This window comes from Leptosomus discolor, chromosome 14, assembly GCF_034619465.1.
Source record: "Leptosomus discolor isolate bLepDis1 chromosome 14, bLepDis1.hap2, whole genome shotgun sequence".
In the NCBI taxonomy this organism is placed as follows: Eukaryota; Metazoa; Chordata; class Aves; order Leptosomiformes; family Leptosomidae; genus Leptosomus; species Leptosomus discolor.
In genome coordinates, this window is record NC_141404.1 from 18,101,264 (window position 1) to 18,128,954 (window position 27,691).

At 41.6% G+C, this 27,691-nt stretch overlaps 1 protein-coding gene across 3 annotated transcripts in view; it reads left to right on the plus strand.

Annotated features, from left to right (window-relative positions):
• XYLT1 (xylosyltransferase 1) overlaps nt 1–27,691 on the plus strand; it is a 200,362-nt gene that overhangs the window by 131,349 nt on the left and 41,322 nt on the right. For all 3 annotated transcript variants that reach the window (XM_086472989.1, XM_086472990.1, XM_086472991.1), the window contains 2 exons: nt 5,806–5,978; nt 6,618–6,820. In XM_086472989.1, the coding sequence (XP_086329115.1) occupies nt 5,806–5,978; nt 6,618–6,820 (376 nt within the window). The remainder of the gene's footprint in view (nt 1–5,805; nt 5,979–6,617; nt 6,821–27,691) is intronic.

Genomic DNA, 27,691 nt, shown 5'->3' on the forward strand with positions numbered 1-27,691 from the left:
CCTGCTGAAGGGAATGGGGCTGCTCCTGTGAGTTTAAGTAGGGACTGCAGAGCTCTGCCTCTTTGGAGTGATTATGGCTAGTACTCCCACTATAATGACAGGGCTTCTGATTGCATTTATGGATGTAATAGCAGTAAATAGTGTGCTGAACTATACAGCAATAAGTCTTCTGATGTCCTCTACCCATTGATTCATGCTATCAAGGTAGAGTATGTACACACAGCTGTGTTCAGATGAAGTCAGCAGCATCCAGGTATCTGTTGAACTGGCAGGACAATACCGAGCGGAGAACAGAAGTTGATGGATTCATTTACAAAAAATAATATGGCTCACAAAATTAATTTAAAAATTACTTCGTGCTGCTAGAGAAGTCTGATGGTCTCATTAATTAGCAAGAGTAGTAAAAGATTAGCAGGTTGGGTCTGAGTTATATTGGTGGATGATTGAGCATAGAGTGGCACCATGGCAAATATGAAAATGATTGCACTGTGTTTATTATTCTGGCATTTAGTAAAACTGCAATAGTTGAAGATTAAACTCTTAATTATGAGTACTGATTTCTCTGGGCTCTAGAAAGCGCAAGTTGAAATTGCACTAGAGCTGAGATTCTCCTGTTGCCTGCAAAAATAGGTACAGGTTTTCCTGCTAGCGCACGTTGATGTCAGTCCTGTCACGCTTTGAGCCGGAAGCCAGAAGGGCAACTTTCACTTTTCTCAATAAGTTTCTGAAAGGCATTTGGTCGCAGAGCAAAAGTTTTGTTTTCAGTGTAGGATAGCAAAATAAATACACTTTGATACAAGGGCTAGAAAATGTTTGTTATGAGCGGGGTGAGCACTGCCACTTCTGTTGAAGTTCCATGTGGCAGTTTCTCTGAAGCAGGGCAGCTTGAGAAGTCACTCTTCTATCCACCGTTTCCACTGCATAATGAAACGGCAAACTTTGAGGAAGTTTGAGACAAGTCCAGCTGTTTCCAGGCCAGAGCTACTGTGTTGCCTGTGCCAGTTGGCCATAATGAGGACACTCCATTCACTCTCACCACTCATTTCTATGTGCAAAGCTATTTCAGAGGCTAGAGCTGTGCTCCCAAGATGTAACTGTAACATAATATTCTTCACAGTTTTTGTTTTACCTTGTATTAACATTGTGGGCTTTTTATTACATTTTATAATGTAATTTTATGCTTGAGTTATCCTAGAAAAAGGGGATTCCCTAAATATGTAGGCAAGTTCACTCGACAGGCAATGCAACAGTCCGGGAAGCTCTCTGGGTGAGCTGGGGTTCAGCTGCAGTCCCACTGAGGCTCTTCAGAAGAGAGGTATCCAAGTGACCAGTGCAGGAGAAGATAGGAATTCTCCTGTGTTGGCTTGACTCATTTTCCTTGGAAAGGCGCATGGAGAGGTGACACGTGTGAGTGCAGGGAGTGCTGCAGAGGAGTGAAGCTGCCTGTGACTCCTCTGTACCTGGTGGGCGAAGAGGAGAAAAGTGAACAGAGGTGAAAATGTTGTCAAGGGCTCTTTGGCACCAAGGAGAGAAAGGTGATCTTGGCAGCTGCCTTCTGTTGGACTGAAGTCGCTGAGGGTGGAGGGCACTTGAATGAGCACCCTGAGTGAGCTTTAGTGCATGTGGCAAATGGCAATGTAGTGGTGGCACTGAAGCAGCTATCAAATGCAAATACTGTCTTAAAATTCTTTTGGATTTTAATCATTGCTGAATGGTACAATGTTAAGTGAAATCATCTGATGCATCTTCTGTGTCTTCTGTCCAGAAGGGGATGCGTTTCTACGTGAGAGGCAGGCCATTAATACGCAGGCATTAACACGATGTGCAAGACTTTGGTATGTACAAGTTTTATAGAAATGCAGCGGCTAGAGCCATTCAATCTTGACATGATTCATAGAGCTCTGAAGTCCTACTGTGTTTTTTAGCAAGCAGACACTGAATTGAATGTTTCCTGCCAATTTCACCTTATTTGCAAACTAGGATGGTTCTTTATCAGTGGAGCAGTCCACAAAACAGAGGGTGCTAATCAGCCACAGGCTAAAACCAGGGAAGCAACAGTATAGAGCAGAAGTAGCAGATATTCTGACAGATGGAAAAAATACAACATTCTAACCTTTGTGAAATTCCAGGCAGCCAAGAATAGGATTAGATTAAAAAAGCCATGATAGTATACAGGTGGAAAATGGGACTATAAAAATCTAGACCTAAAAGAGAAGGAAGGAAGGAGCACGTGGAAATAGAGGTTAGAGTAGGAAAATAGCAGAGAGGAAAATAAGTCACTGCAGGAATTTATTAGAGAAACCTGACGAAGTGAGGTGGCATTTCAGGTAAAATTTGCGTGGATTTTGTTCTCAGTAATTGCTAGATAAATAATAGTGTGGGTATTGAAAGCAAGTTAGTTTAAAATAAAAGACCCACAATATGGCTATTTTAAACTCCCCTCACCTTCTGAGTATCATTACAGAAAACCACTAATTTCAGAAGAGAGGTATCCAAAATTTTAATGAAAACCACTAAAAATATTTCAATCTATTGATGGGACATCATCAGCTTCAAATCAAAGCAGTTTAAAAGAAAAATGGGTTGTTTTGGTAATTGCCTTTCATGCCCCTGTCAGTTCTCCTTGCAAGCATGCTTTCTTTCTTTCAGAGTCCTTTTCTGTCCCTTTCGCTGTGCAAAAGCCCTAAGCACACAGATTGGGAAGCTCATCAGAACTGAGCATAGGCAAATGGCCATAATAAACAAACTGAAAATGATAGAATAAATGAAATTTAAGCTTTTTAAAAAATTTTTAATGCCGTTCATCTGAGTCTTACTGAATTAGTGGTGGAGGGTTGTTGATGTGCCATTTAAAGTTAAGAGTGACTCATGGGGCTAGGAATTTCCTGATGGACAGTCTGAATACAACTGAGGGCAATAAAGTTGGATTAATTTATGAGCAGTACTACTGCAGATAGATGTTCCTTGAGGGGATAGACAGAGGTAAGGGTCTTTTACATGCGGCAGCGAGCCTCTGGGACTTTGTAGGCTCTTTAATGTACAGTATCTATGTATATTCCTGGATAGGCACATAGCTGCCCTTTAGCCCTTTATGTAGTCCAGCAAAGAGCCTTATTCTGGAGGCTGGGTACACCTTTTAGGCATACAACTTTCCTGGACCTCCAGGATGGAAAAAACAGATTCTGACTTAAAGCAAGTGTGTTAGGGAAGCACTGCTGGGGAGGAGAAACTTGAAGGGAGGGTTATGGGAGATATTGAAACCATCCCTTTCTAGGATGTGCTGCTCCCATTGCAGCAGGATCGCTCTCTTGTGGTTGTCTAAAAGGAGTATTTCAATTACTCAAGGGCAGTTCAGTAAAATCAAGGGGATCAAATTGTTTTGGTGACCTGAAACAGTGCTCTATTCGTCTGTTTTTCCTGAGTTCATGCTACTCACTTTAGGAGAAGGTACAACAAGAAGGATTAGGCAGAAGCCTTTTTTCTATGTCCGACTTTTATTTTGTAATTGATACATTTAAACAAAGCAAGCTGTTGGTATTGTTTACTTTTATCAACATATGTTTCCACTTTCGAAAACCTGGGAAAAAGTATCTTTCCCTCTCGCTTATTCTTTCTTCACACTTGGCAAATATCATCTTTCTTGTTCCTTGTATGAAATCAAAGAGACACGAGCATGTTTTTTTTAATAACTGTAGGAGAAGTTTTGGAAGGCACAGTGGACTTCATGGCTGTACTCCCGCTGCCTGATAACTGTGCCCAGGTGCAGCCTCAAGTTTGTGCTGTAACCTAGTACAAGCCTATTGTGTCCCCACTGTCTGCAAAAGGAGTCTTGAAATGGTGGGTATGTGGAGGTGGGAGGAGAATGGGAGCATCCCAAAAGGCACTGGTGCAGAAACTGGGTACGGGTTATCCAGATACTCTCCTTGGTGTTTTTAGGAAGAAACAGAGGATCCATGAGAAGATGAAAAGAGGATGGGTGAGGGTCAGGGTTTCACATTTTCAAGCCTGAGGGTTTCATTAGCTGTTAGAAGATCCACCTCTCATACTCACAGGTTTACTGAGGGTCTTTTTCTGAATTCCTTCGAATTCAAGTCAGTTAGGAAATTCTAACCTCTAATAGTGTGAATGTCTGCCCTGGACACCTGGAATCAACTAACTCACTTCATTGGCTCACGAGGCTTTTGTTGGGAAGGTAGGGAAAAAGCAGATTTTCTGATGAGGAGGAAAAACATAAAGGTGATTAGTAGTTACTATAAAAGAGTGTAAAACCTAATTCTGTTGTTTTCCTGGTAGGACAGTGGAGACACCACTTTCAAACAAAGCAAGTTAAAATCTGTCCCACCTGTGGTTGCTAGCCTGGCTGGGGAGTTTTGTTGAGCTGGCTATTTATTGAGAACATAGGTGTGCATTGAGTTTGAAGTATCCTGTTTGGCCAAAGCATTGTGTATGGTTGAAGGCACGTGTGTTAACATTCTCGCACATGATTGCAGCTGCTGCTTTTAGCTGGTTCAGCTCATGCATGGCTATTTCCAAGCCTTTGCTTGTAGTGGAAAGCGAACATTTGAGTCCTGCCCGTTTTCACATGCATTTCCGAAAATTAAATGAGTATTTTCAGTATAATCAGAAATTCAGACTTTTTGAGATTGTCAAATTGATTCACCTTTTAGAGGAAATAAACCAAAGGAACAACTCAGATCTCAGCACTTTGAAAAATTGTACCGGGGGTGGGGTGGATGGGACTAAGTAATTTTTGAGACAGTGATATTAAAAAAGAAAAAAAAAGTTAAAATATGCAAGAGGAAAATTGGGTCAAGAGGGGTTTTTTGAGCTTTGAGGCACTTTCCTTCCTTGTTCTTCTTATAGTCAAAATTTCAGCTTCTTCCTAAATCATTTTTGTTGAGGAAGGACCTTATAAGGTCAGAGCACTCAAGGGGTTGTTTAACTGAAGAGTCAATGTCAGTTTTTGGATAAAATTGTATTTTTCTTACATTGTGTTGAGGTTTTTGTGTTGAAGAGCTGTTATACAGACCAAAACGAAAGCACTTAAAATTCCTGAGTAAAAATTTCCTTCCAGCTCTTCAGTTAATCAGTACATCCTGTCTTAACCTTACACTGCAATGTTTGCTTTAGAAAATGGAGACCTGAAATTCCTCCATTAAAATAAAAATGAACATAACTTTTAAATAGGATTGCAAGACCCCCTCTTCTACATGAAAAAGTGAAGATACACGGGTTGTCATTTAAGTGTTCCAGGGTACATCTGCTGTTACAAACGGTATCAGTCAAGATAATCCTCAGCAGCTATCAAGTAGCAGAGTTTCACCAGCTTCTCAGCAGAGCTGTGCTGATCATGAGACCAGCATCTTTTGATAAATGGGGGCTTTCATTTCTAGGGGACCTGGGGAGAAGTTGGCCTTGGCATTTTTTGAATACTTTGAACAGTGCTTAGAAACTTTGAGGTGATTCCTTTGAAGATGCACATATGCTACCCAGGTAGAGAGCTTGGTTTGACTCATAAACATTTGGGTAGTTATCTGTGTTCGTGCAGCCTTGTCCAGGCTGAGGCACACAGCCAGGGCTGCATGGGGAAGGCTGGCATGGCTGCTGCCCGTGAGGCCATGGCCCTGTACGATAATGGAGGAGAGGGGTACGATCTTGATGGCATGCAGGCTGGCACCCCTCGTGAGTTCTTGCTTCTCCTTAGGAACTGCTTTTGAAGAAAGAGCTGAGGTGAAATGTGTACTGCACCCTGCACCCCTGCCCTGTGGATACACTCAGAGATGTCCTGTGTTTTGTTTTTGACAGGAAAAGCCAACAACAATGTACAGTGGGATGAGGACTCCGTAGAATACATGCCAGCCAACCCAGTCAGGATCGCATTTGTCTTGGTTGTTCATGGCAGAGCTTCTCGGCAGCTCCAACGCATGTTTAAGGCTATTTACCATAAAGACCATTTTTATTACATTCATGTTGACAAGGTAATATATCACTGGTTATAAATTGCCTGTCTTGCCATCTGTCAGTCTACCCATGTTTGTCATCTTCTTCATCTTCTCTTTACCTCTGCTGCATAGAGTGCATGTCACTTTTTGTCTGTCCATCTGTTATATGTTTGAAGCCTCTTTTTCTTTTTTTTTTCTTGTTATCTTCTCTATGTAACAGTCTTCATTACTCCTTATAAGTCTATAAGTATCTATCCATGTCTGTCTGTTGTACATATAGTTAACAGTAATTGATAAGTTGATGCAGAGTGACAATAGTGGCCTACTGGATGGAGAGCTGACCTGAGGTGCTTTGGGCAAGCTACTGCACACTGTGAAAGGGAGGTAGTAACAGTCGCCTCCTTTATGAAAGCACTTCGTGATCTACTGATGACAAATGATAAATAAGAGCTAGTTACGTGATTAGTGATTACTGTAGTTGTAATAAAAAGAATTAAACAGGAGTCTGTGTACATTTCCAAATTAGAGTTTAGCAAAAGAAGGTTGTGCACTAAGTGAGGGAAAAGCAGTGGCAATGCTCAGTGAGTCAAGAAGTCGAGTTGGTGGTTAGTGAATACAGGGACGGATAATTTTGGACAGAGTAACTTGAATGTATTACTTTTTTCTCCTGTAAAGAGATCCAATTACTTGCACCGGCAAGTGCTCCAGTTTGCCAACCAGTACCCAAATGTGAGAGTCACTTCTTGGAGAATGGCAACTATATGGGGAGGAGCAAGTCTTCTGTCCACCTACCTGCAGACCATGAGGGACTTAATGGAGATGAATGACTGGCCATGGGATTTCTTCATTAACCTCAGTGCTGCCGACTACCCAATCAGGTACAGTATTTTAAGAATGTACATGTTTTGTTCCTAAAGGAAATACATATTGAAGGATATAAGGGATGAAATGTCCAAGCTGTGCAGCAAGAAGCAGAGGTCAGAGGGCCAGTTTCTTCTGTCTTACAGCAGAAGACTCCTCTTGGCAAGGCTGGTGTCTGACAGCCACACTTTAGCCAAGGAGACAATCACGCTACTGTACCCCGTGTGTCTGACACTTACCTAGGAGGGACTGCGGCTGTCAGCAGGCTAGAAGCACTGGTTCTTCACTTCCACTGAGGAAGCAGGGGCTGCTCTATTTAGTCATTATTTCCAGCAAGGGACGCCTGCAAGAGAGGATGAGTAAAGTAGCAGGAAGTACTGGAGCTCAGGAAACGGATCCCAGGCATGGAGAGATTCCTTCCTCCTAGGGCTCTGATCAACAGTTTGATTTGATGTCTCAGAAAGTGTTGAAGGTATGAATATAAATTCAGTGAAGGTAATGTTCTCCTCTTCCTTTTTTTAGTACTTGTTCTGCAGAGGATAATGATAGTCAAAGTGACAAATAAGTTGCTAGGAGTCAATTATATCTTCAGCACCAACTGTTGCCTGAATATCTTTATTCAGAAGGCATCAGGCAAAGAGCTTTACACACCACCACATGACAAGGGTCATGAAGTTAAGTGAAATTATATTCTTTCTGGATTTACATAACCCAGGCCCCACAGTTCCATTCTGTAAGGCTTACTTACATGGTGCAAAAATAGATACTCTCTTTAAAAAAAAAACAAACAAACAAACAAAAAAAACCCCACAAACATGAAAGAACCAACCCCCCCAAAAAAACAAGTGTCCCTAAACCATTGGTTTTAGACTAAGAATTACCAAGAAGAGGGAAAGAGGAAATTCTCCTTGTGACTTCTGTTTCACTGTATGTTGAAATGAATTGATGAAAGGGGAAGTAACCTTCTTGGGTGATTTTCTGATGAGTGATGACATACATGCTTTTAATACTCATAGAAAAGAAATATATTAGATGCTTTCACTGCGTTTTGCTGATTAGGTTTCAACAAGATCTCTCTCTTAAGTATCGATCCCTTCCTGAAGCTGCTACTCGGACAGAAATCCCCACTGAAGTGAAAAATGGAAATAACTATGAGCATATCCCTTAGGAAGGATTTTTGTGAGAACTAAAAAAGGTTTTCTTGCTGGTGCCTGTTTCTAAACACTATCAGTGAAATGCAACAGATTTTGGGGAGAAAATTTAGGGAAGAGCACAAGAGTCACAGAGGTTGCATTGATATTGGAACATGGGGGGTTGAATTAAGAAAACACCATATTTCACATTGCATCAAATTTAAACACTTTTGGTGTCCAACAGGAAGAGACTTAACAATTTTGGCACATTATCTGGCTTGTAAGGGAGAGTATGTAGTTCTCTGTATATCTCTTGAGTTGTGGGAAAAGCTAGCTTGTCGTTCCTGATCGTTCACTTTCCTGGTGAGAAGTGCTGCACTGATGATAGAAAGTAGACTGTTGCAAGACCATAAAGGAATAGGAAGGTGATGGCACTTCAAAACAAGTAAGATAAATTGTAGGAAAATAATTGCTGGAGGTCTAGTATAATTATAGGCTAGTTCCAGCATGTGTATCCAGCTATCCTTCTGTGGTGTTGCATCCATTCTAAACATCTTGTCGTGCTTAGGCCGTGACCTGTGGCAGTCTCAAATGGTCTTAGTTCCCTGTGGAATAAGTTAAATCACAAGGCCAAATGGGATCAGTCCCTTATAGACATGGCCATAAACAATCACAGATTTGTTGAGTAGACTGTAGTCAGTTTGGTGTTAATGGATTCTTTGTAATAATGCTGTGGTGTCTTGCAGTCATTCAAACTGTGAACAAGTGCCATTCAGCTGGAAGAATTCCAGGCACTCTTTTCTTCATAGGGGAAATTCTCGAAGGTCATGCTTCTCCATTGCAGCCGCTGTCAGAGCTGCACGGTGGGCTCTCGGCAGCCAAGCAGGCATCGGAAGTGCTTGCTTCCTTTTCTGTCAAAGTATTCTATTACCAGAACTGATGGAAATGTGCTTCCTCTCCACACCATGCACTTCAACAAAAAGTAAAAAGCCTTTTTCAGTACTACAACTTTAATGGCAGTGACTTATAGGTACTGTTAAATTTTTTTGAATATGGAATATTACAGCTATAAACCCTGGAAAACGTTATCTCATCAAATATATATGTAAGTCCATTTCATTTTCATAGTGGAGATGCTATAAATTAATATTCTTTATAATCTTTAGGAAGGCACTACCTCTCTGCATACCCCATAGAGAGCTGATTGTTTTTCCAGGAAATAGTAAATAGGGTGTTTGAGGGTTTTTTTCCTTCTCTCAGACTTCATGCCATGGTTTGTCAGATAATGGGCTAGGGGCAGTTTACACTTCTCTCACTGGTTAGTCATATTGCCGTGGTTTTTGCTAGGTTTCCCTGCATAAGAACATATGAATTTCGTGGATTAATAATTTTTATCCAGAGCTGCTTCACATTAAGCTTTTGATTCCCATCTGCCATTCCATCTGTAACACTGAAACCTTTACTAACTTCTCTTCTGATAATAAAAGCTAATCCAGCCTTATAAACCAGAAGAACACACTCAGCATGTGGGGTTAATACTATATGATGAAGCCTAAATCTGTCTGGGGAGCAGTCTGGTATGTTCATAGGCTACATTACAATTGCTAGGAGCCCTTCATCCTTCAGAAGAGACATCCAGAAGCAGATGTCAAGGATCATACTCTATAAAGACAGTGGGAAAAAAATATTGGAACCATTCATTTTGGGAGGAAAACAATTAAAAATGTGTAAAATAAAACATATGGAAGCCAGGAAAATTCAGATACCTTGTTATTCTTCCTCATGTCTTAATGTTTAGTTTGGGAAGCGGAGTCTGTAGGTCCAGCATCTAGCACAAAGGAGGTCCTAATCCATGTGCTTCTAGTTGTTACTGCAGTAGAAATTGCTGGCAAACAGACTCTGGACATAAGGGTGCCTCCAACAAAAATACCGTGTTTCCCTTTGGTCATGAAGCAATATGCTATTTATTGGCCTACATGAAATGATGTGGTGCATTATCCAACCTTGTCTCCATTCAGCTCCATTAAACATTCCCAGCAGGAAAACAAGGGGTGAAATGGCTAAAGACAAACCTTTACAAGCGACTCCGAGGTGGGAGATTGTGTAGCTGTCCCTCCTTTTGCTCCAGGATTGTGAATTAAAAAAGGGCACACGCCTTCAGGGTTCTCAAGAAATCATCTGTCACAGTCATTGCATTTGTAAAGAAATGAAAGAAACCAGCACCTTCCTTCCTTTTCCTTAACTTGTTTAATTTTAGTGGAATTTTTCAATTATTTAAAGTCTTTTCTTTTGAGAGCCTCTTTTGAAACTCTGTGGGAAAGCTACTGATGTCTTTAACCTCTTACTTTACATGGGTATCTATTTGCATTATTTATTGTCTCTGACAAACAGCATCAGGTAGTCAACCTTATGTTCAGGGACTGAAATTTCACTCCCAACAAGGTGAACTATGGTAGAGCATCTATTGATGCTGAATGTTTAATGTGCGTTGCAGGAGTCCTTGGATAATGTGGCAGGTGAAGTGTTGCACCACTTAAATTAAGAAGTTTAATGAGATCGTTTAACAGTGAATGTCATGTCAGTGCTTACCTGGCCACAAAGCTTGTATAAAGAATAAACATAATGAAACATTTGAACTATTTATAATTTACAGTAAATCACTGAGCCTCAATCACCAAAGGGATCACCAAATCTAATTGCCAGCTAATGCTTGGTCTTTAATAAAGGTCAAGCAGAATTAGTAGCAGAAGCTTGGGGAATGCTTCAGAATAGTAAGAAAATAGAGTGGCTTATTGATGGAGCCAGGAATTCAGATACGACTACATTTTCAATTAGGAGCAATCACGTATAACAAAGGAACTTAAAAGAAACCAGTGAAGCTACTTGTGTTTTGCTGTTTGGCACTATTTTAGGGTAAAGGTTGCATAGCCATATTTTCCATAAAAGCCTGTGTTGTGAAGACTCAGTCAAAAGAGACACATTCAGTAGAGGTTTTGGTCTGGAACTTGAATGGAAATGTGTATCATAATACAAATAGCACCTGGGGAAGGGTGGGTACAGACTCCAGGGAGTAAATGGGATGATCTGACTGGGACTGGTCCTTTAAACAGGTGCCAATTTGCTGTAATTCATGGAGATCATATTTTGTCAGTCAGAATCACACTCAGAAATTAAGAAAAATGAGCTAGCAAAGAACTATTGACTGACCTGCTCTTGTTTCTTTGTGTTGTCCTCTGATGGTTGAGGTAACAATGTCAATGCTAAATAGCAATATTAATCTAAAGATTTAAATGCTCCTTTAGAAACTTGAGGGATGCCCTTTGAAGTAGGTGAACTGTTTTCTCAGGTTGGTATTTCCAGCCCAATCAGCCAGCAGCAGACAGGCAGTTTGACTGTCAGTCCTGCATTTCCTCCAGCAGACCCACACTCCTGACTCTTTAGGAGAGTTGTTAACAAAGATAACCACCCAAAATCAACAGTTTTATTTGAACTCCTGCCAAATCCGAATGTGGTAGACAGCTAGTAGTCGTAAAACTGTCCTTTCACTCATCTATCGTCTTCACAACTTTCATCTCTAGTAACTTAGCATGGCCAGGTCCTGCACTGGGGCTATACTGGGACTGCTACCTTTGGACATTAGGAAAGGAAACTGAAAACCAAATGGCTGTGAGGAAAATTAATTATTTAAGATTCTTCTCCTCTGTGAGCAGCCAGATGAAGTATTGGTTAATACAAAACCAAAATGGTGACTTCTGAATGAAGTCCCTGGGCAGAAAAGTGTTTGCCAAGAGTGAAAAGGTGGGAATGGAGGGAATAGGTCTTCAGGTTTTCATTCTGGTGGCAGGTGGAAATAATTATAACCAACAGGCTTTAGAAAGAAGTTCAGCCTTTGGGAAAAAATGCCTCAGCACTCTGTCAAGTTATTTTTCAGGTGCCAGAACTACCTGGGAGAACAGCAATTTCCTTGTTTCAGCAACTGCCTAGATTAATCCCCTGCAAAACATGGGTGACTACCTGCCACGCCATATAAATTACATCAGGAGTGATTTTTGCTCTGTCAAATTTACCATGACCTGGTCAGTTGACCAAAAGCAGATGACTGGGAGATAAGAGTGAGAGAATACAGTTTCCATGGACTGAGTAAACCCAGACTCGAGCTTTCCATCTGCTTTGGCAAAACTTCTCGGCTTTTGCAATGTGCAGGCTTGAAATGCAATATTGGAAATGCAGGAAAATTTTTCTTAGAACGGAAACAAAGAACTTGGCTTTCATATACAGCACTCTAGCTTTATGAGAAATGTCTGAGACCCAGTTGTGCCCTCTTGATGGTTATGAATTTAGAAATCCCAAAGCCAGCAGGGCTGATGGAAGCTGCATAATGGCAAATAGGATCACTAAAACCATTGGCTCAAAAGGCACTTGGACCCTCTCTTTTTCTGACTTTTCATCAATTTGACTTAACGATTCTATGTCTCACTGAGATTCAGACTTCAGAGCTGTGTCTTACAGATATTTCCTTCCTGGCAGTATGTAAGCTGGTGCTGGATGTGAAAGCCTGTATAAAGGATACTGACTTTTCAGGGCCGAATTTGACCTTACACCCCATATGAAGCCACCTGTTGCAATGCTGCTCTGAAATTAAGGCTGTTCCACTAGAATAATGTACCAGGCACTAGGCAAATAATACAGCATTCTTTAAAGTGCCCTTTTGAATCTTATCCTGAACTGAAGCGCTGGTAAATCATATCTGTACATCTAGATGGGAGTACAGTGCAGGTAGCTTTTGCAGTACAACATCTGTTAAGATGCCAGCGCCTGAGGTTTTTATCTCAGTATTGTCGCTGACATTGTATGCGGTTTTGTTTGTTCAGAATATCTTTATCTGGCAAGCCAGACGTCAATCCACTCTTAATGCTTCATGGCGAATCTTTTTTCCTGTCCAAAAAGGAAGTTTATCAGTGGTTTTCTTGAATCTGCATTCTCTGAGAATTTCAATTGTGCTTCTTTCTTAAATCCCTCAAATAACCTTTTCTCCTCCTCTTTCCTCACTTTGCCAGCACATTTCCTTGAGACTTATATACATTTTGAAAATTATCTTTTTGGTTTGCTGTCCATTTCCCTGTTAAATTATCAGTGGTTGGCAAAGCAGTGGTTTTGCACATGGTCACAAATGGGTGGGGTGAAATTTTGAAGTTATTATGGCTTAAGAATTTTATTTACATCTGGTGTTAACATAATATTTTCTTCAGCCTGGCAAATGTTAGTGATGGGAGGCCCACCCTTTCTCTGTGCAGCCACAGCAGCTGAGATTACTCTTTCTCCACCTCCTCTCCTGGGTTTAAGGCTATAAAGCAGCTTTTACTTTTGGAGAATTCTGACATCTGCAGCTCTTAATAATTTCATTGGAGATTTAGTACTTCTGAAATGTTCTCCATAGCAGCCACAGTCTGGCAACAGAAATAAATGCACCTCAATTTGGAGACTTGTTTGGCTATCCAGGCATCTCTACAGTGTATGCAGATTAAAGAAGCATCAATAAAGCACATTTTTAGAATAGCAATATTACTCAAAGTACCCTTGTATTTGGTGGCAAGTTATCTTGTTGATTACAGTGCTAAACATTCAGCCCTTTGTCTCTTCCTATGTGAACTGAAGCATCTGAGACAGTGTCTGAGACCAGTCAGAGGACCACGGGGCAGATGAAAGCCCCAGATGCCAAGCTTTACAGTTTGATGGGCATTGCAACATCTGAGCACTTGCTGGGCTGCCTGGCTGGTATCCTATTCTCTTCTGTCTTGGCTCTGGGGCTGCTCACAGGGAGGTTCTCCAGCAAAGAGCCAAAGGGTTTTCATCTGTTTGCCATTTGCTTTCTGGATGCAATTTGATTTTACTTATTTATGACTGGGAAAAAAAGTCTATCTCCTAAAGGAGAGTTAAATGCCAGGCTTCACTGGATACCGTTCAGCCTGATCTATAAACAATGATAGTACAAATGTTGTGATAATGTGCACCTTTCATTCCTAGGCAACACAGTTAGGTCTTTTGTCTTCAGGATGCTAGAATAGTATCTAGAATAGTATTTTTGTAGGGGTAACTGATCTGTTGGGGCTGAGGACAGCATTGAGCAGCATGAGGAGTCTTGCCAGCTCAGCTATTTCTCCTTCACAGCTCCAGGGTTATTTATGAAACCTATTTTTTCACTTACAGCTTGTCTTTGTGGACATATAGTCAGGGGTAGCTAAGTCAAAAGAAGGGTCCTTTATGCAGAATGGCCCTTGTACTTTAAATCCATGGTTAGCAAAATTCCCTACTAGCTGTCCATACCGGCAAGCCCTTCCCATGGTACTCAGCTGCTCATTACATTCCTGGTGAAGGAGCTCCAGTGGGGTTTGAGAGTGTAGTAGGATAGTGGGATGTTGGTCGTTAGGGAAGCCCCAGGTGTGACTTTCTCTTCTATGCACTCTCCTGCAGCTTTGCTTCAAGTGGCTTTTACTCTGTGGATTTAATTGTGAGGTACCTGGATAACAGAAGCTGCAGAGAAACAGGTCCTTGTGGTTTTACGTGGGTCTTTTGAGCAGAAGCTCTTTAAACTGTCTTCAGCTGGGTTTTGGGGTTTGGTTGCTGGGGTTTTTTTTTTTTAGAAAGTTCGATAAAACCATTATCAAATTCTAAAAGCTAAAACTTCTTGAAAGAGGGAAACATTCCTATTATAGCATTGCATTTTAAACACGCTTTCCCTTTGTGGCTTCACTGAGTTCTCTCAGGAAATTAAAAATCTGTTGAAATTGCCATTAAGATACTTCTTTGTTTAGATTTCAGATGCCACTTACATTAAAACAGCTGCAAAATAATATCTGGTGGTAGTTCAAAGTGAAGGTGAAACAACATGTGCTATTATACCTTTCCCAAGTCACTTAAATATCTGCGAGCCAAAGGGCCATTAAAGGGTAAGCAGAAATGTTGTTCTGATGCCATCTTTTAGTGGTGATATTGAAATAGAAAGAAGAGGAGTAGCTGAATAGGTTAACTTTTTTCCTCCAAAATAGGGCTAAAATTTAGGAGTTGAGTGGTATTTGATGTTAAAGATTTTTCAACCAATTTGTACGTAAATTCTGGTCTTGTCTTGATATTAAATGATGCACTTTGACATTTTTTTTTATTCAGGATCACTGCATGTGAATGAGCTGAAGGGCTGATTTGAATGAAATACTTTGCAACAGAGTTAAAGCTGCTTTGGAACAAATATTTTTTAAAAAACTCTTCTGTATTATATGTAAAATGCAGTAGTAACCCACTGTGGTTACAGAGCAAGGGTGGCACGAGGGTACAGTCCCAGCTGCCTCTTCCTTTTACTCTGATCCAGTGGAAACCCCTTTTTCCCCAGAGTCATGGTGCAAGGTAAGAGCCAGCTTGCTACCAGCTGCCTCGCTCTTTGGGATTTATGGGGAGTGCTGATGGGAAATACTGTATTAACTTCTATGAAAAACCTTGTACAGAGGCAGCCAGTGTTGCTCTGTCTGCCTGCTGCTGTCACTCAGTGAGGTCCATGAGACCTTGCCACATGCTGATGCTCCAGTCCACAGGCTCCAGGTGCTGTGTGATGGATGAGGATGGTTGCAGGACTGAGGTGGGAAGCACAAGGCTGAGATCTTCCAGTGTGCTCCCTTACATGGGAGTTGCTTAAGAGGCTCCTTCACCTTCATTCTTTTCTGCAGGGACCAAACCCCACTTCATCAGTCTGTAAATGCTGCAGAAGAGGCCTGGCTCAGCTCTCTCATCACTGTAGACTGAAAGCAATACCTGTGTGCATGTTCAGTGCTGCAGAGCTTTGGTGGATCAGAAGGAAGTAGGGCACCTCTGTGCATGCTTTGTCCTTTGGGATGCGCTGCAGAATGTGGCTCTTTCGCCCAAGGTTTTGTTTGTTTTGGTTTTTTTTCAATAGTACTGACTAGTGCCAACTAGTCAAAAAGTCAAAACTTCAGCTGTTGTGGAAGCTTTGACCTGAAAATTCAAGACCTGCATTTTGCTGTGCAATCTGAGGTCAAATTAGTGGCTAGTTGGCTTTTACAGTTGCACCTTATTACAGTTGAATACTTCATTTCTGCTCATCTTACTGTTAGTTGCAATACATTTCTATGGTATTTCTAGTAGGTACTGAGTACCCTTAACTATGTTCGTGGCTGTGCTTTTGTAGTTCCAGGCTGACCGGAGGGGATGAGGCCCTAAAGAGTTAATTGTAGCACACATTCTACCCTGCTGTACGCTGTTCAACTATATCCATCATTCAGCATTACTTGATGAACCAGCTGTAGGCATAAGCATCCCTAACCTTTAGTCAGGATAATTGCACTCTTTGCCACATTAGGAACTGGTAAGTCTGTGTGTCAAGAGATACTAGTTCTGGGTATTACCACAAAGTGCCTGGAGGACCTCCAGGTTTGTGATCCGTTGCAACCTGGGAGAGGAGAGGCAGCCAGGATGTCGCTCCAGGTCACCTCCTGTCTGTTAGGCAGTAGGGCTTGGCAGAGTCAGGAGATCAGCTGGTGACAGACTGCCTAACTTAAAATTCACATGCCTTTTTTAATAGTCTTTTCTTGAGTTGAAGTGAACCACTGGTTCTCTTGTGATCTTGTGATTAAATAAGACTGTATTGCTTGCAGCTCTGTTGGGCAGTGAGTGGGAACACCAGCCTCCCACCCTCCCAGTTGTCTTTCTCGTCAGCCCCAGTTACGTCAGTTAATGGATCTATAAATTCCCTTTGTAGTTTTCTCTCTCAGACATCCTCTCTGGCACATGTTTGTGCCCCTCATCCCAGTGCTGTTTTCTTCACTGACTTACTCCAAAACAGTGCCAACGAAGAGTAGGGCAGGTCATCAGCTGGCCAAAAATGTCAAAAGATGGTTATTGCTCAACCCAAATAAAGGTAACAAAATGTGACCTTCTGTTGTTAAAACCAATTAAGTTTCCTTCCATCAACTCTCAGTTCATTATCCCTTTCACCCCCCAGGCCCTGTTCTTCCATCTTTTCAGGCTTGGTGCAGAATTAATGTTAAATCCCATTAGCCTGACCCCGTTTTCCCCATTTTGCCTTCTAGTCCTTTGAATTGATGTGCTCCGACAGGTTGATTCAGCAGCTCAGGGATCAAAGGGAGTGGCAGGCCCACGAGGAGCTTTGGGAAGGGCCTGGTTTACTCTGATTCGCTTTACTTTTAAATGAGGTTTGTGAAAGGGCCTTAGTAGCGGGTCTCGCCGGGAGCAGGAGGGGCTCTTGGCTGCATCCCTGATGTAGAGAGCACCACATAGCCCCTCTGCTAGTGGATGAGTGTGTGTTCCCTCAGAAGGACCATCTGCTTTCAGAGCAATGTGAGACTATGTTGACCACTTTTGGTCTAGGTTTATGCTGCAAATTAAGCAGGGAGATAGCAAGACCCAATACCAACATCGAGTGACTAAGCTGTATGTTGTGGCCTCTCAGAAAGGGCTTTCCTGCTCCCTTCTCCAGCAGTGGGACGGTGGTCTCAGGTTTCCTGCTGCTTGCAAGCTTAGCATGAGTGCTTTGTATTTCTTTATTGACGTGAAGGGTTGGGTAGGCGCTGCGCTGTGTGGCAGCAGGGAATGTGCCTGGTGAGCTTTGCAGAAGGTGCTGGACCCTTGCATTTGGGAGCATCCCTGCCACGCTTTCACCTGCGTGGAGCCAGGAGGTGGCCCTGCAAAGAGGGGCTGTGGTGGGGTGGCTTCAGCACTGAGCCAAGCGTTTGGGGAGGAACGTTTTCACTCGAGTCCTGCAGTGTATCAGTCTTCAGTGTTTTGCCAGGCATGTGCTGATTTTGAAAGTGATGTGGGGAAGATATGACTGAATGGCTCTTATTTCCTGATGTAACAAATGGGTGAGGGTGGAGTGATGGGGTGAATCACAGCCCATGGGGAGCACACAGTGCAAGAGCGAGTTACGTTTCAGAAACTGAGAAATGACCAAAATTTAACATTTGAGCTGGAAAAGTGGCACCTTAGCAACTGTATCCTGAAAAGCAAAGATTTCTCATGAGTCTTAAGTTGCAAGACTGTTTTGGCTGATTGAGGAACACAAAGCCCACAGTGATGGACTTTAAATCTGAGGTGGATCTGCTGTGTGAATCCATCCCTGGCATGCAGCCTGGCCTAGCATGATGCTTGTAGATGGGTCACCCTCATGTAATCCTTTTGCATGTGACGGTGAGGATCCTAGCCCCAAGGTGAGATGTCTCAGGAGGGAAGTGCCTCCTGAAGGGCATTTATTCACAGATGCCAGAGGGTCTCCACTCTAGCTGGACAGCAGTATCACACCCCCAGACTGACAGACTCCACGATCTGCAGCAAAGCTCTGCAAGGATGAGCGGATGGAGAAGGCGGCGGTGTTAATACTGCTTGTGACTGAGTTTACTTCACATAAAACATTCTCTAGGTCTCTTTCTTCCCACTTTCTTGTAAGAAAGTGAGCATTTTTTATTATTATTCAACCTAATGAGCAAATATTATTTTCGTATCAACTTGTACAAATAAAATTCCAGATGGATGCGGGAATGTATAAATTCAATGAAGTGAACAGTTGCTTTAAATCTATGCTCATATTTAATTTTAATTTCTTCTCTTATACACAAAAGTATTGGTAATTTAATTTTGGAGATGGTGAAGAAAATACTGAATATAATATATGCCATGTAAAATATACACAGTATAAACAAACAAAAAGATCCTGTTCAGCCCAATATCTAGATTTTTTTCTTTTAACCGAAGTCTCACTAATTTGAGTGATGGACTTGATCATTTCTGCAGCTCACTCCACTTGCTTATTTAATCAGTGATTATTGTTTTCATTGAAATGGTGTATATCGTATAGGCAGATGAGGTTCTACGTGAATATTCAACAGCACGCAAACACTGAAAAAAACGAAAAGCAGGGAGCATGGTTCTGTACTAAATAAAACCCCAGTGCTTTGAAAAACGTAAAAATCTATCATGTTTAGTTTTAATAATTAAATATCCTTGGGTATTAAAAGCTGGTTAGGCAAGTATTTCACTACTTTTGGTTTGGTTTGGTTTTTAGATGTTTTTTAGCAAATATTTTAAGTGGGCTCAGTTCTTCTGTTGAGATGGGCTAGTCATGTCTATCTTAACTCTTTGTAGTGCTGCATCCTTACAAATAATATCCTAGCATTGACAGGAGGATGGCTTGTGGTTTAGTCCATCAGGAGTTTGTGTTAGCTTGCTAAAGGTGGTCGTTTCCTATATTGATCTCTGCATTGATGCAGTTGATTAGTAATAGAATGGCTTGTTACTGTAATAACAGGTAAAGGCAACTTTGTGAAAAGTGAGTTATCTTGGCAGATACAGTTCAGCAGCTGTTAGAAGTCATGTAGTAACAGTCAGCAATTACATTTTCTGCCACTCTGGCATATTAATGAATGGGCCTTATGGAAACACGGTGGTTCAGGAATCTTTCCTGTGGAGAATTACCTACTACGAAACATATAAGCAAGGAAAAACATAGCAGTTCTCAGACTCATAGGAAGACAGTGCTAATTTTTGTCTTTTAACATGCTATCCACACATGCTAACAACATACCTTCACAGCCTAATCAGCCCAGCCTCTAAACTGGGAAACACCACAAAAATTTTGTTGCAATTTCCCATAGCCCATTCCAAGAACACAGAGCCAAGTTTATGGTCTGGCTTATGCTAGCGTAAACTGAGTGTACTGCACTGATTTTGGAGCATTACAGATAGGAAAACAGAATGAAGTGCAGTCTTTTGCAAAGGGCTTTATCAGCTGAAAAAATGATAGAAAAAAAGTATTTTTTCATTGATTAAAGGAATTATGAGAGGAAACTTGTCTTGCTATTGAGGGTACTAAGAATATTAGTATTTTAAGGAACAAAATAATGGTTAATTTGTGTACTACTTTCTTCCAACATGCACCTGATAGCATAATGGGCAGAAAGTGCGTTTACCAATCTTTCTGTCTTTCCACAAGTTATTTTTTCTGGTGGGAGAAAACCCATATTGTCATAAAAGTTATTAAATAGGAATATGCTGAAAAGAGAAAATAACACCTGAGACATTGGGGTTTTTTTCCTTGCAGGGTTAAAATTAAGTAAATAACATCATTAAATTCAGGCATTCTGGGCATGAATACTCTTTAAACATGCACCTCAATGTGAATAGCAACATGGCTTAAAGCTGTGTAGCTAACCTGTTCAGGTACACTGCTTCCTGCTCACTATCAAAATGGTCATTTGCATCAACACTCAACTTCCTTATAGATGGAAATGTGAAGTATGATAGGCCTTTGACAGTGTAATATTAAAATAGCCTTTCTGCACTGAATTTCAGCAGATAGCTTGTGTTCATTACTTTTTCCCTCTGCATTCAATCACTTCATACAGCCTTAGTAGAAAAAGAGTAAAAACATTCAGACTTGGACTCATTGATGTCATCTACCTAACCAATGCAGTTTTATCATGAAAATCACAATTCTTTCCTTTTACCCTAGCCACAGCTACCTTGGAAAGTTGCTGACTAAAGCATTAGTGGCAGTTATTAGTGGAAGGTCAGCTAAATTGTCTGGGAACATTGGCTTCATTGTACTTTGTCTGAACCCATCTGGCTATGTGTGACAGGTTTCCCACAAACTTCTTCACAGTATGTGCAAGCTCACCTGCTCCTGCGTGCACTGATGCTTCTGCTCCCTTCGTATCATTAGTTTGGGAAGAATTCATTTTGAACCAGAGTGATGACTGTTGTTGGCTTGTCTTCTGAAAGTCTGCTGTGTGGCATGGAGAGTAAATATGGACAAGAACAAGTAATTGATTATGCTGCTCAGGGGAGAGCGGAGTTGAGCTGAGCTGTAGCATTACTGCCGAGGATCCTGGCTGGGCTCGGGAGCAGCAGCTGTGCCCCTCTGTCTTGGTTTGAAAGACAGGTGTCTGCGGAGGAAGGCAGGAGCCTCCCTTGAAATGGAAAATGCAACCCCCTTCCCTCCAAATTATTATAATTTTGAAATTAACGGGCCTTCAGGCAAAGATATGGGGAATAGGAATAACAATTCTTTACATATATATATATATATATATATATATATATATATATATATATATAAAACATAAGGCAGGAAAAAAAAAACCCACTGGTTTACACTGACAGAGTCAGGAATACAACCTGACACCCTGTTAGGGTGGCAGTAGCAGTCCGATAAAATGCTGGCTGCAGTCCTCCTGAAGGGATGGATGTAGTTCTGTTGAAGCAGCGATCAGGTAAAAGGGTCTGGTCTTCCCCCGAAGGTCCAGTGGTAGGTAGGTAGCTCTTGTCCTCTGGAACTCCAGTGGGGGGAAAAACTCCTCTGGGAATCCAGTGGAAGAAGGCTGCTCGGGTGTTTTTGATCTCAGTTTTTATTTAGCATGGAATGCTTGGCTCCTTCCCCCCGGGCGGAGCATCTCACAATGGGATGGGGAGTCGTGAGGCAGTTCCTTGATGGGCCATTAACAGGAGATAGCCCAGGAGCGAGTTATCGATGGGTCAGGCGATAAGGCCTTGTTGTGCCCATTGACAGGAGATAGTCCAGAGGGGGGAGGCAGGGAGCACCGCCCCACCTGGTCTCAACAGCTCCTGGAGATGGTAATAGAATACTTTTTTTTGAGCACATTTTACACTGTAACCTAGGACACCCTCCATAGGCCCCCCCTCGGACCTGAGTCAGACACCTTCCACTCTACTGCTGGAGAATGTTGCAACGGCAAGAGAGACCCAAAATACATATACGGTTTATCCCTTATGTGCCTGTTAATCACAGCGGGGGTGATAATGTTTAACCATTGACTTTTGCAGAGAACAAAAATTAAACCAGAAGGTTGTATGTTAGGCTATTTTTTTCAATTTGCAGATTTTTGTTGGTGGGATCAAAAGCCAAAAAAGGCTGGAAACGAGCTATAGAAGTGCCAGGGCCAAGATAAACAGACTAAAATATGGCTAAACAAATTGCTTGTACTCCAGGCAGACACAGACTGAAGTGGGGAGCAGGCAAACATGGCAGCTCTCTCTCTTAAATAGCTTTCACAACGTTGTCTCTCTTTTTTTTTTTTTTAATGTCCACGAACAGAAACTTCTGCTTATGAATATGAAATGCGCCAATGCCAAAACAAAATCTGATTACTTAAGGTTGGCACTTTAGTTTAGGAGAGCCAACTTGTGTTTGGAGCTGCAATAATGCTGAGTAAGCATCAAAACTTTGGATTACTTATCCAAAAATGCTAAACATTTTGGATCAGGCTATAATTTGAAGTGTCTAAACCCCACGTTGCTGTATTTTCTCTTCAACAATCTACATTATTTTAATTTCCCAATATGAATAATGGGAATGCCAGCAAGGCTTGATAAACAGTTTTTGCCAGCATTGATAAAAATGAGCTTTCTTCCATACATGCAGTTCAGCTAAACTGACATATCTTGTGAATGTAGTGGGAAAGGAATTTTGCTTTATTACAATATATACCTTCAACAAATTTTCTAGCCCTTATCTAAGTTAGACACACATCTCTGCGTTTTCTTAAAAATATTTGTTGGAAATATGCAATTATAGGCCTTTTTAGCAAAGGCTATCTGTCAGGCACTCAAGCTCTGGACTAGCAAGACGGGAAAAAAAATACCAGTGGTGATGTGCTGATCATTCATAGACTTAAGTAGAGAAATAAATAGGAAATTGTTTAACAAATCAGGATGAAACATTTCCTTCCTTTCTAGCAGAACACCTCTGAGTTGAATGCATCAACACCAAGTTATTTAGGGAATAGTTCATCCTGCATGTAGCTGGTTTTCTTTGATTATTTCCATGTGTGCCAGGTTCTGTGCAGTTGCACATTTGGAGGGAGCTTCGGAAGCTCTTGTTATTCAAGTGTTTCTTCAGTACATTCGTTGTTGATAAGCGTGCATATAATCTAGGCTTAGTGATTGCGTAAAATTAATCTTGTGAAAGAACTACTTTAAATAACGCATTTTATAATTTTACTGTAAAATACATAGGTTTCTTTAAAATTGGGGGGGACGACAACAGCTGCATATGGCACGGTGTTACAGCATAGTGTTTTTCTTATTTCTTCACTTTTTATTGCAGCAGTAGGTATGCTCAGAAAAATTCACAGACAAGTGTGTTCCTAAGTCAGGTCAGAGGTATTCCCAGGACTGAGGGGATTTTTTAAAAATGTTTTGTAAACATCGGTGTTTTAAGTCTCAAACCATGGGTGAGTTGGGTGATACATCTGTGAGGTGGACAAACTGAGATACAACTGGGTTGACCTCCCTGGAAAAGTCTCCTTAATAAGTTGTTTGTGTGCCTAAGAGATCTAAGATTAGTTAAAGGTCAGCTCTCTGGTCTTAATTTTGTGTGTAATCATTGCACATGCTGCTTCCTAACACATGGACTTATAGACCCTTACCCATAAAGTAATTCATGAGAATATAGTGTGAAAGTCACATTGTTTCAGAAGAGTTACAAATATGCTACAGTTAAGCACATGCTGCTAAGTGCTTTACTGGATCAGAGACCCAGTGACTGCACTGTAGTATGGCGTGTTTGATAAGATCCTGGATCATTTAAATGCTTGTGTTGAAATTGCACTATAAAATAATTGGAAATTGAGTAGATAACTTTATGCCTAGCAAATAGCTAAAGAAAGTCAAAAGCAACAAGTTAAAAAGTTTTAATGAGTGCATGTGGTGAGTATTTTATTATCATAAAAGCTGTAGGGTTTATTAGCTGATACAAGGCTGGAGTTTTTCATTAGCCAAAGGCGTTTCAGGGTTTCATGGGATACAGCTGGAAAATATTCCAAACAAATGAATATTCTATTTTAAAAGAATAATGAGATGTTGAGGGTTTTTATAAGCTCCAAATTTTGCTAAACCAATATCTCTAATTAGATGAAGAAACTCTCTATAGAGGCTTTGCATCAACGGCTGTGCACATAGCAAATGTTTTAAGCATTTACATATCAAATACTGCTGGCAGCATTTTGGCTGCAGTCCAGAGCTGTAGATAGTTTTAATCACATTTGTTTATTAATCCTTGGTGGAATTCTCTTATACAGTCTCTTTAGGATTTTCGTTTAAGCATGTGCTGCTGCTTGTCAGTAGTGGGCTTATTTATTTATTTTATGAATGCCATCTGAAGCCTTGCATTTATAGAACATAGGTTGCAGAGTGACTGAGGAAGCAGGCGATAGAGTACATTCTTTTTCTCTCAGATCTCCTTTGTACCCAAGCATTTATGTACTCTCACTAGGAAGAGGTTTATTTAGCAGTGTGGCATTTAAAGAAGACTTTCACTCTTTTGTGACTGTGTTAGTTCTTTTCCATAGGAAACAGACAATGGTTGAATGGGAAGCAGTAATTGAAAGTACAGGAAAGATGATTGTATTGCTAATAAAATATCTAGAGAGTCATACAACACTGGCAGGGCTGCACTGAGAGTAGCTGCATCCCGTAAGATGACTGATCAGTACCTGGAGCATCAAAATGCAGAAAGCTAATGCTTTGAAGTACACGGGTGCGACTTCCCAGCCCAGATGGCAGTGCTGTTGCTGGAGCAGAACTCTAATCTCTCAAGTACTCGAGCAAGCTGAGCTGCTAAGGCAATAGTTTTCTTCCATTATCTCGTTCCTCTGTTAAACCTGACTCGAAAGGCAAAACAAAGCATTTAAGACAACGCTGTTGTAAAATCAGAGGTGTTAACAGTCACCTAGAGCCTTCCACATGCAGTTAGCCTCTGAAATCATATCTGTTGTTTGCATTTTTATGGTACATTTTACGAATGACTGCTGTTGTGGGAATTGGCTTCTCTGAGAAACGCCTGCCATGCTAATATTTGTTCTATGATAGATAGTGAGGGCTAAATATAGCCTTCCCCTTTCTTTGCATTTTTAGATGGCAGAGTTTTTTTCTTGATACAGCCAGGGTCAGGCTCCTCTGAGCCTCCCCTTGCACTAAATTGCCTTTAGGGAGAGAGGAGGAGTTGGGACCATCAGTGAGAGGGTCAGGCTGCATATCCAGGGTCTGAAAGCTGAACCCTACCATGAGAGGTTTTTACCTGTACTGTTGTGCTGCATTTGTGTGGTTGGCCATCTTGCTATGAATATTTCCTTCAGAAGAGGTCCTGTAGGTTTTTGCTTTTTTCTACTGAATCATTCCAGTGTTATATTCTTTTGTTAGGTTACCTGTGCACACTGTGCACACACACCCACACGTGTGCTAGCTGGCATGACGGAAGGGCCAGTATGGATCAGGGTCTCTTACTGGAGTAGGGAGATCCCACCCAGCTTCACTGCCGAGCACTGCCTTGTCCCCAGCAGACGCGGGAGCAAAGCTTTCAGAGTGCACCAAACGCTATGCAGGTGTAGGTGGGAATTTGCAATAATTCTTCCCTGGTTCCTCGATTGCTGTCCTCCCTCTGCACCTTGCCGGGATACAGGGCTGCTGGCAGCTGCAGAAGCTGGTGAGCTGGTCTGAACATGTGCGTAAGAGGGAGAGGGCAGCAGGGCAGGATAGCCCCAGGCTAGAAATAGTTGGAGAAGGAACTATTTGCCACAGGGGTCTTGGCAGTGATGGCATGTCCTGATACTTTGCAATAATGTGTTAAGTAAGATTAAATTAATCATTTATTGAAATCAATGAGCTTAATCATAATTATTAGAATTTATTGAAAAGAAGGTAGCAAAATCAAAGGCACTCAGCTCTTCCAGGCTCTTGTGTGCACATCTGCATGTTTAACCATGGAGTGGTAGCATGCTTAACTCAGAGTAGAGGAGTTTGCCCCATAATTCCAGTTTTCTATTTCTAGACAGTCCCTAGAGAAGTTTCTTGGCAGAGAGCTGCCGGGGTTGCTGCACAGCTGGGCTCCATAGGGCTGTGCCTTTGCACAGTCACAGTGATCTTGGGAAAGAAAACTGGAGTGGAGTCAGGTGGGTATGGGTGGAAATACCAAAGCTTTGGGCACTGGGAGAACTTATAACAGTTTAGACTTACCTCTTCTGACCGTATATTTGCCTTCATCATCCTTGCTTCAGGGGCCCTTCATGGCTGCTTCAAACCACATTGGCCTCCTTGCCCTACTCTCCCAAACACTTTCCCCCTTATGTTTGTTACTTTGGGGTTTTTGTCTGTTCAGCTGCTTCCCTGATACTCACCTACCTCTCCAGCACTCTGCACCACAGCAAGTAATAACTATATTACACCAAAAGCAAGTGTACAGCCCAGCGTGGAGGTGTACATGTCGGTGTCTGGTGAGACCTGCTGCCTGAGTCCAGGAGCTGCCCTCAGAGCCCAGATACTGGTGTCGCATCACAGCATCAACGTGGTCGCTGCAGTGCAACTGTTTCAGTTCAGCACTTCAGTATCGTTCTTCCAGGGAATACAGCCTTTGTCTTTGCAAAATATAGTAGATATATGAAAAAAATCTGAGCTGTGGCTGCAGAAGTGTTGTGAGCAAAACTGTAGGTGCTGGTGTGTGCTCAGTTGCAAGGACTCTCAGGTTCCATGATTGCTGGTCACTGTAGCTAACAACTATTATGCACTTACCTAACTGCAGTGGGATGGTTTGCTGGGAGAAAGTTGGGCAGCTTGTAGAAGCTCCAGTCCTGCTGTTGCCTGTCATCTCAGTAATGCTGTGTGGTTAACATAGCAATTACTTACTGTGACCAGTGCTGTGAATTGTCACAACCCAGGCACACTTACGTTTCTTTTGCTGGGAGTGTGTCAGTAGACAGGGTAATGAAAAGTTCCTTTTGTCCCAGGTATGTAGCAATTTTTTTTACCCAACAGATTAGAAAATGCATAAGAATAAAAACCCTTCTACATGTTAAGATTACAACAGTGACAAAAGCACTAAAGGCAAAAATAACATTCAAATCAGATTAGTGCTTGGGGAGAGAAGCTGCAGAAGCCAAGATGCTGTTGCTTTCAGCAGGCTTTGCCCTTCACTTACGGAGAAGTGCGGAACCAGGACTGAGGGGGTCTGTTTTAAACAATTTTAAAGCCACATCTTAATTGCCTGGCTCTAGTTTTTCGTATTCCAACATTGTAATTTACAAGTAACCACATTTGAGATTAAAGTGAGTTACAGCTGCCTGGAAGGGGTAGCAGAATCCATTTCTCAGTGCCGATGTTTGCAAGTGAGAGCAGGCATACAGGAAAAGAGAAGAAAAGAAAATGCCAGAAAATAGTGATTAAAAATGGAGTTTAGTCTGGGTTCAGCTTAGCAGCTGTATCCGTAGCCCATGCTTGTGCATGTAATTCAGGATAAGTTCATGACAGACTTTTAAGTTGAGAAACTGTGGAGTATTCCTGGTGAATGAAGTGCTGAGAAGGACCTGGCAAGAGCCAGTGCACTGAAAGCCGTCCCTTCCCCGGCACTGCTAATGAGGCAGGGCTGAAGACAATGAAATTGTCTGTAGAAGTCTAAAGCCTGGTGAGACCATAGGAGAGATTTCCATGGATTTCGTTAGATTTTGTCTCAAACCTTGAGCCAGTAACAAAAAAAAATCTCCAGTACGAGGGCTTCTTTCCAAGCAGAAACATGTCTAAAAGCATTTATTTATCCTTAACTTTTCTGATAGGTCAGAAAGTTAAGTGACAAGGAGACAGAGAGAGATGATCTATACTTTGTATGCAGATGCACTGAAGCCCCTAGCACTTTTCATGAAGTTTGAAACAAGATTACCCAGTCTGGTCCTT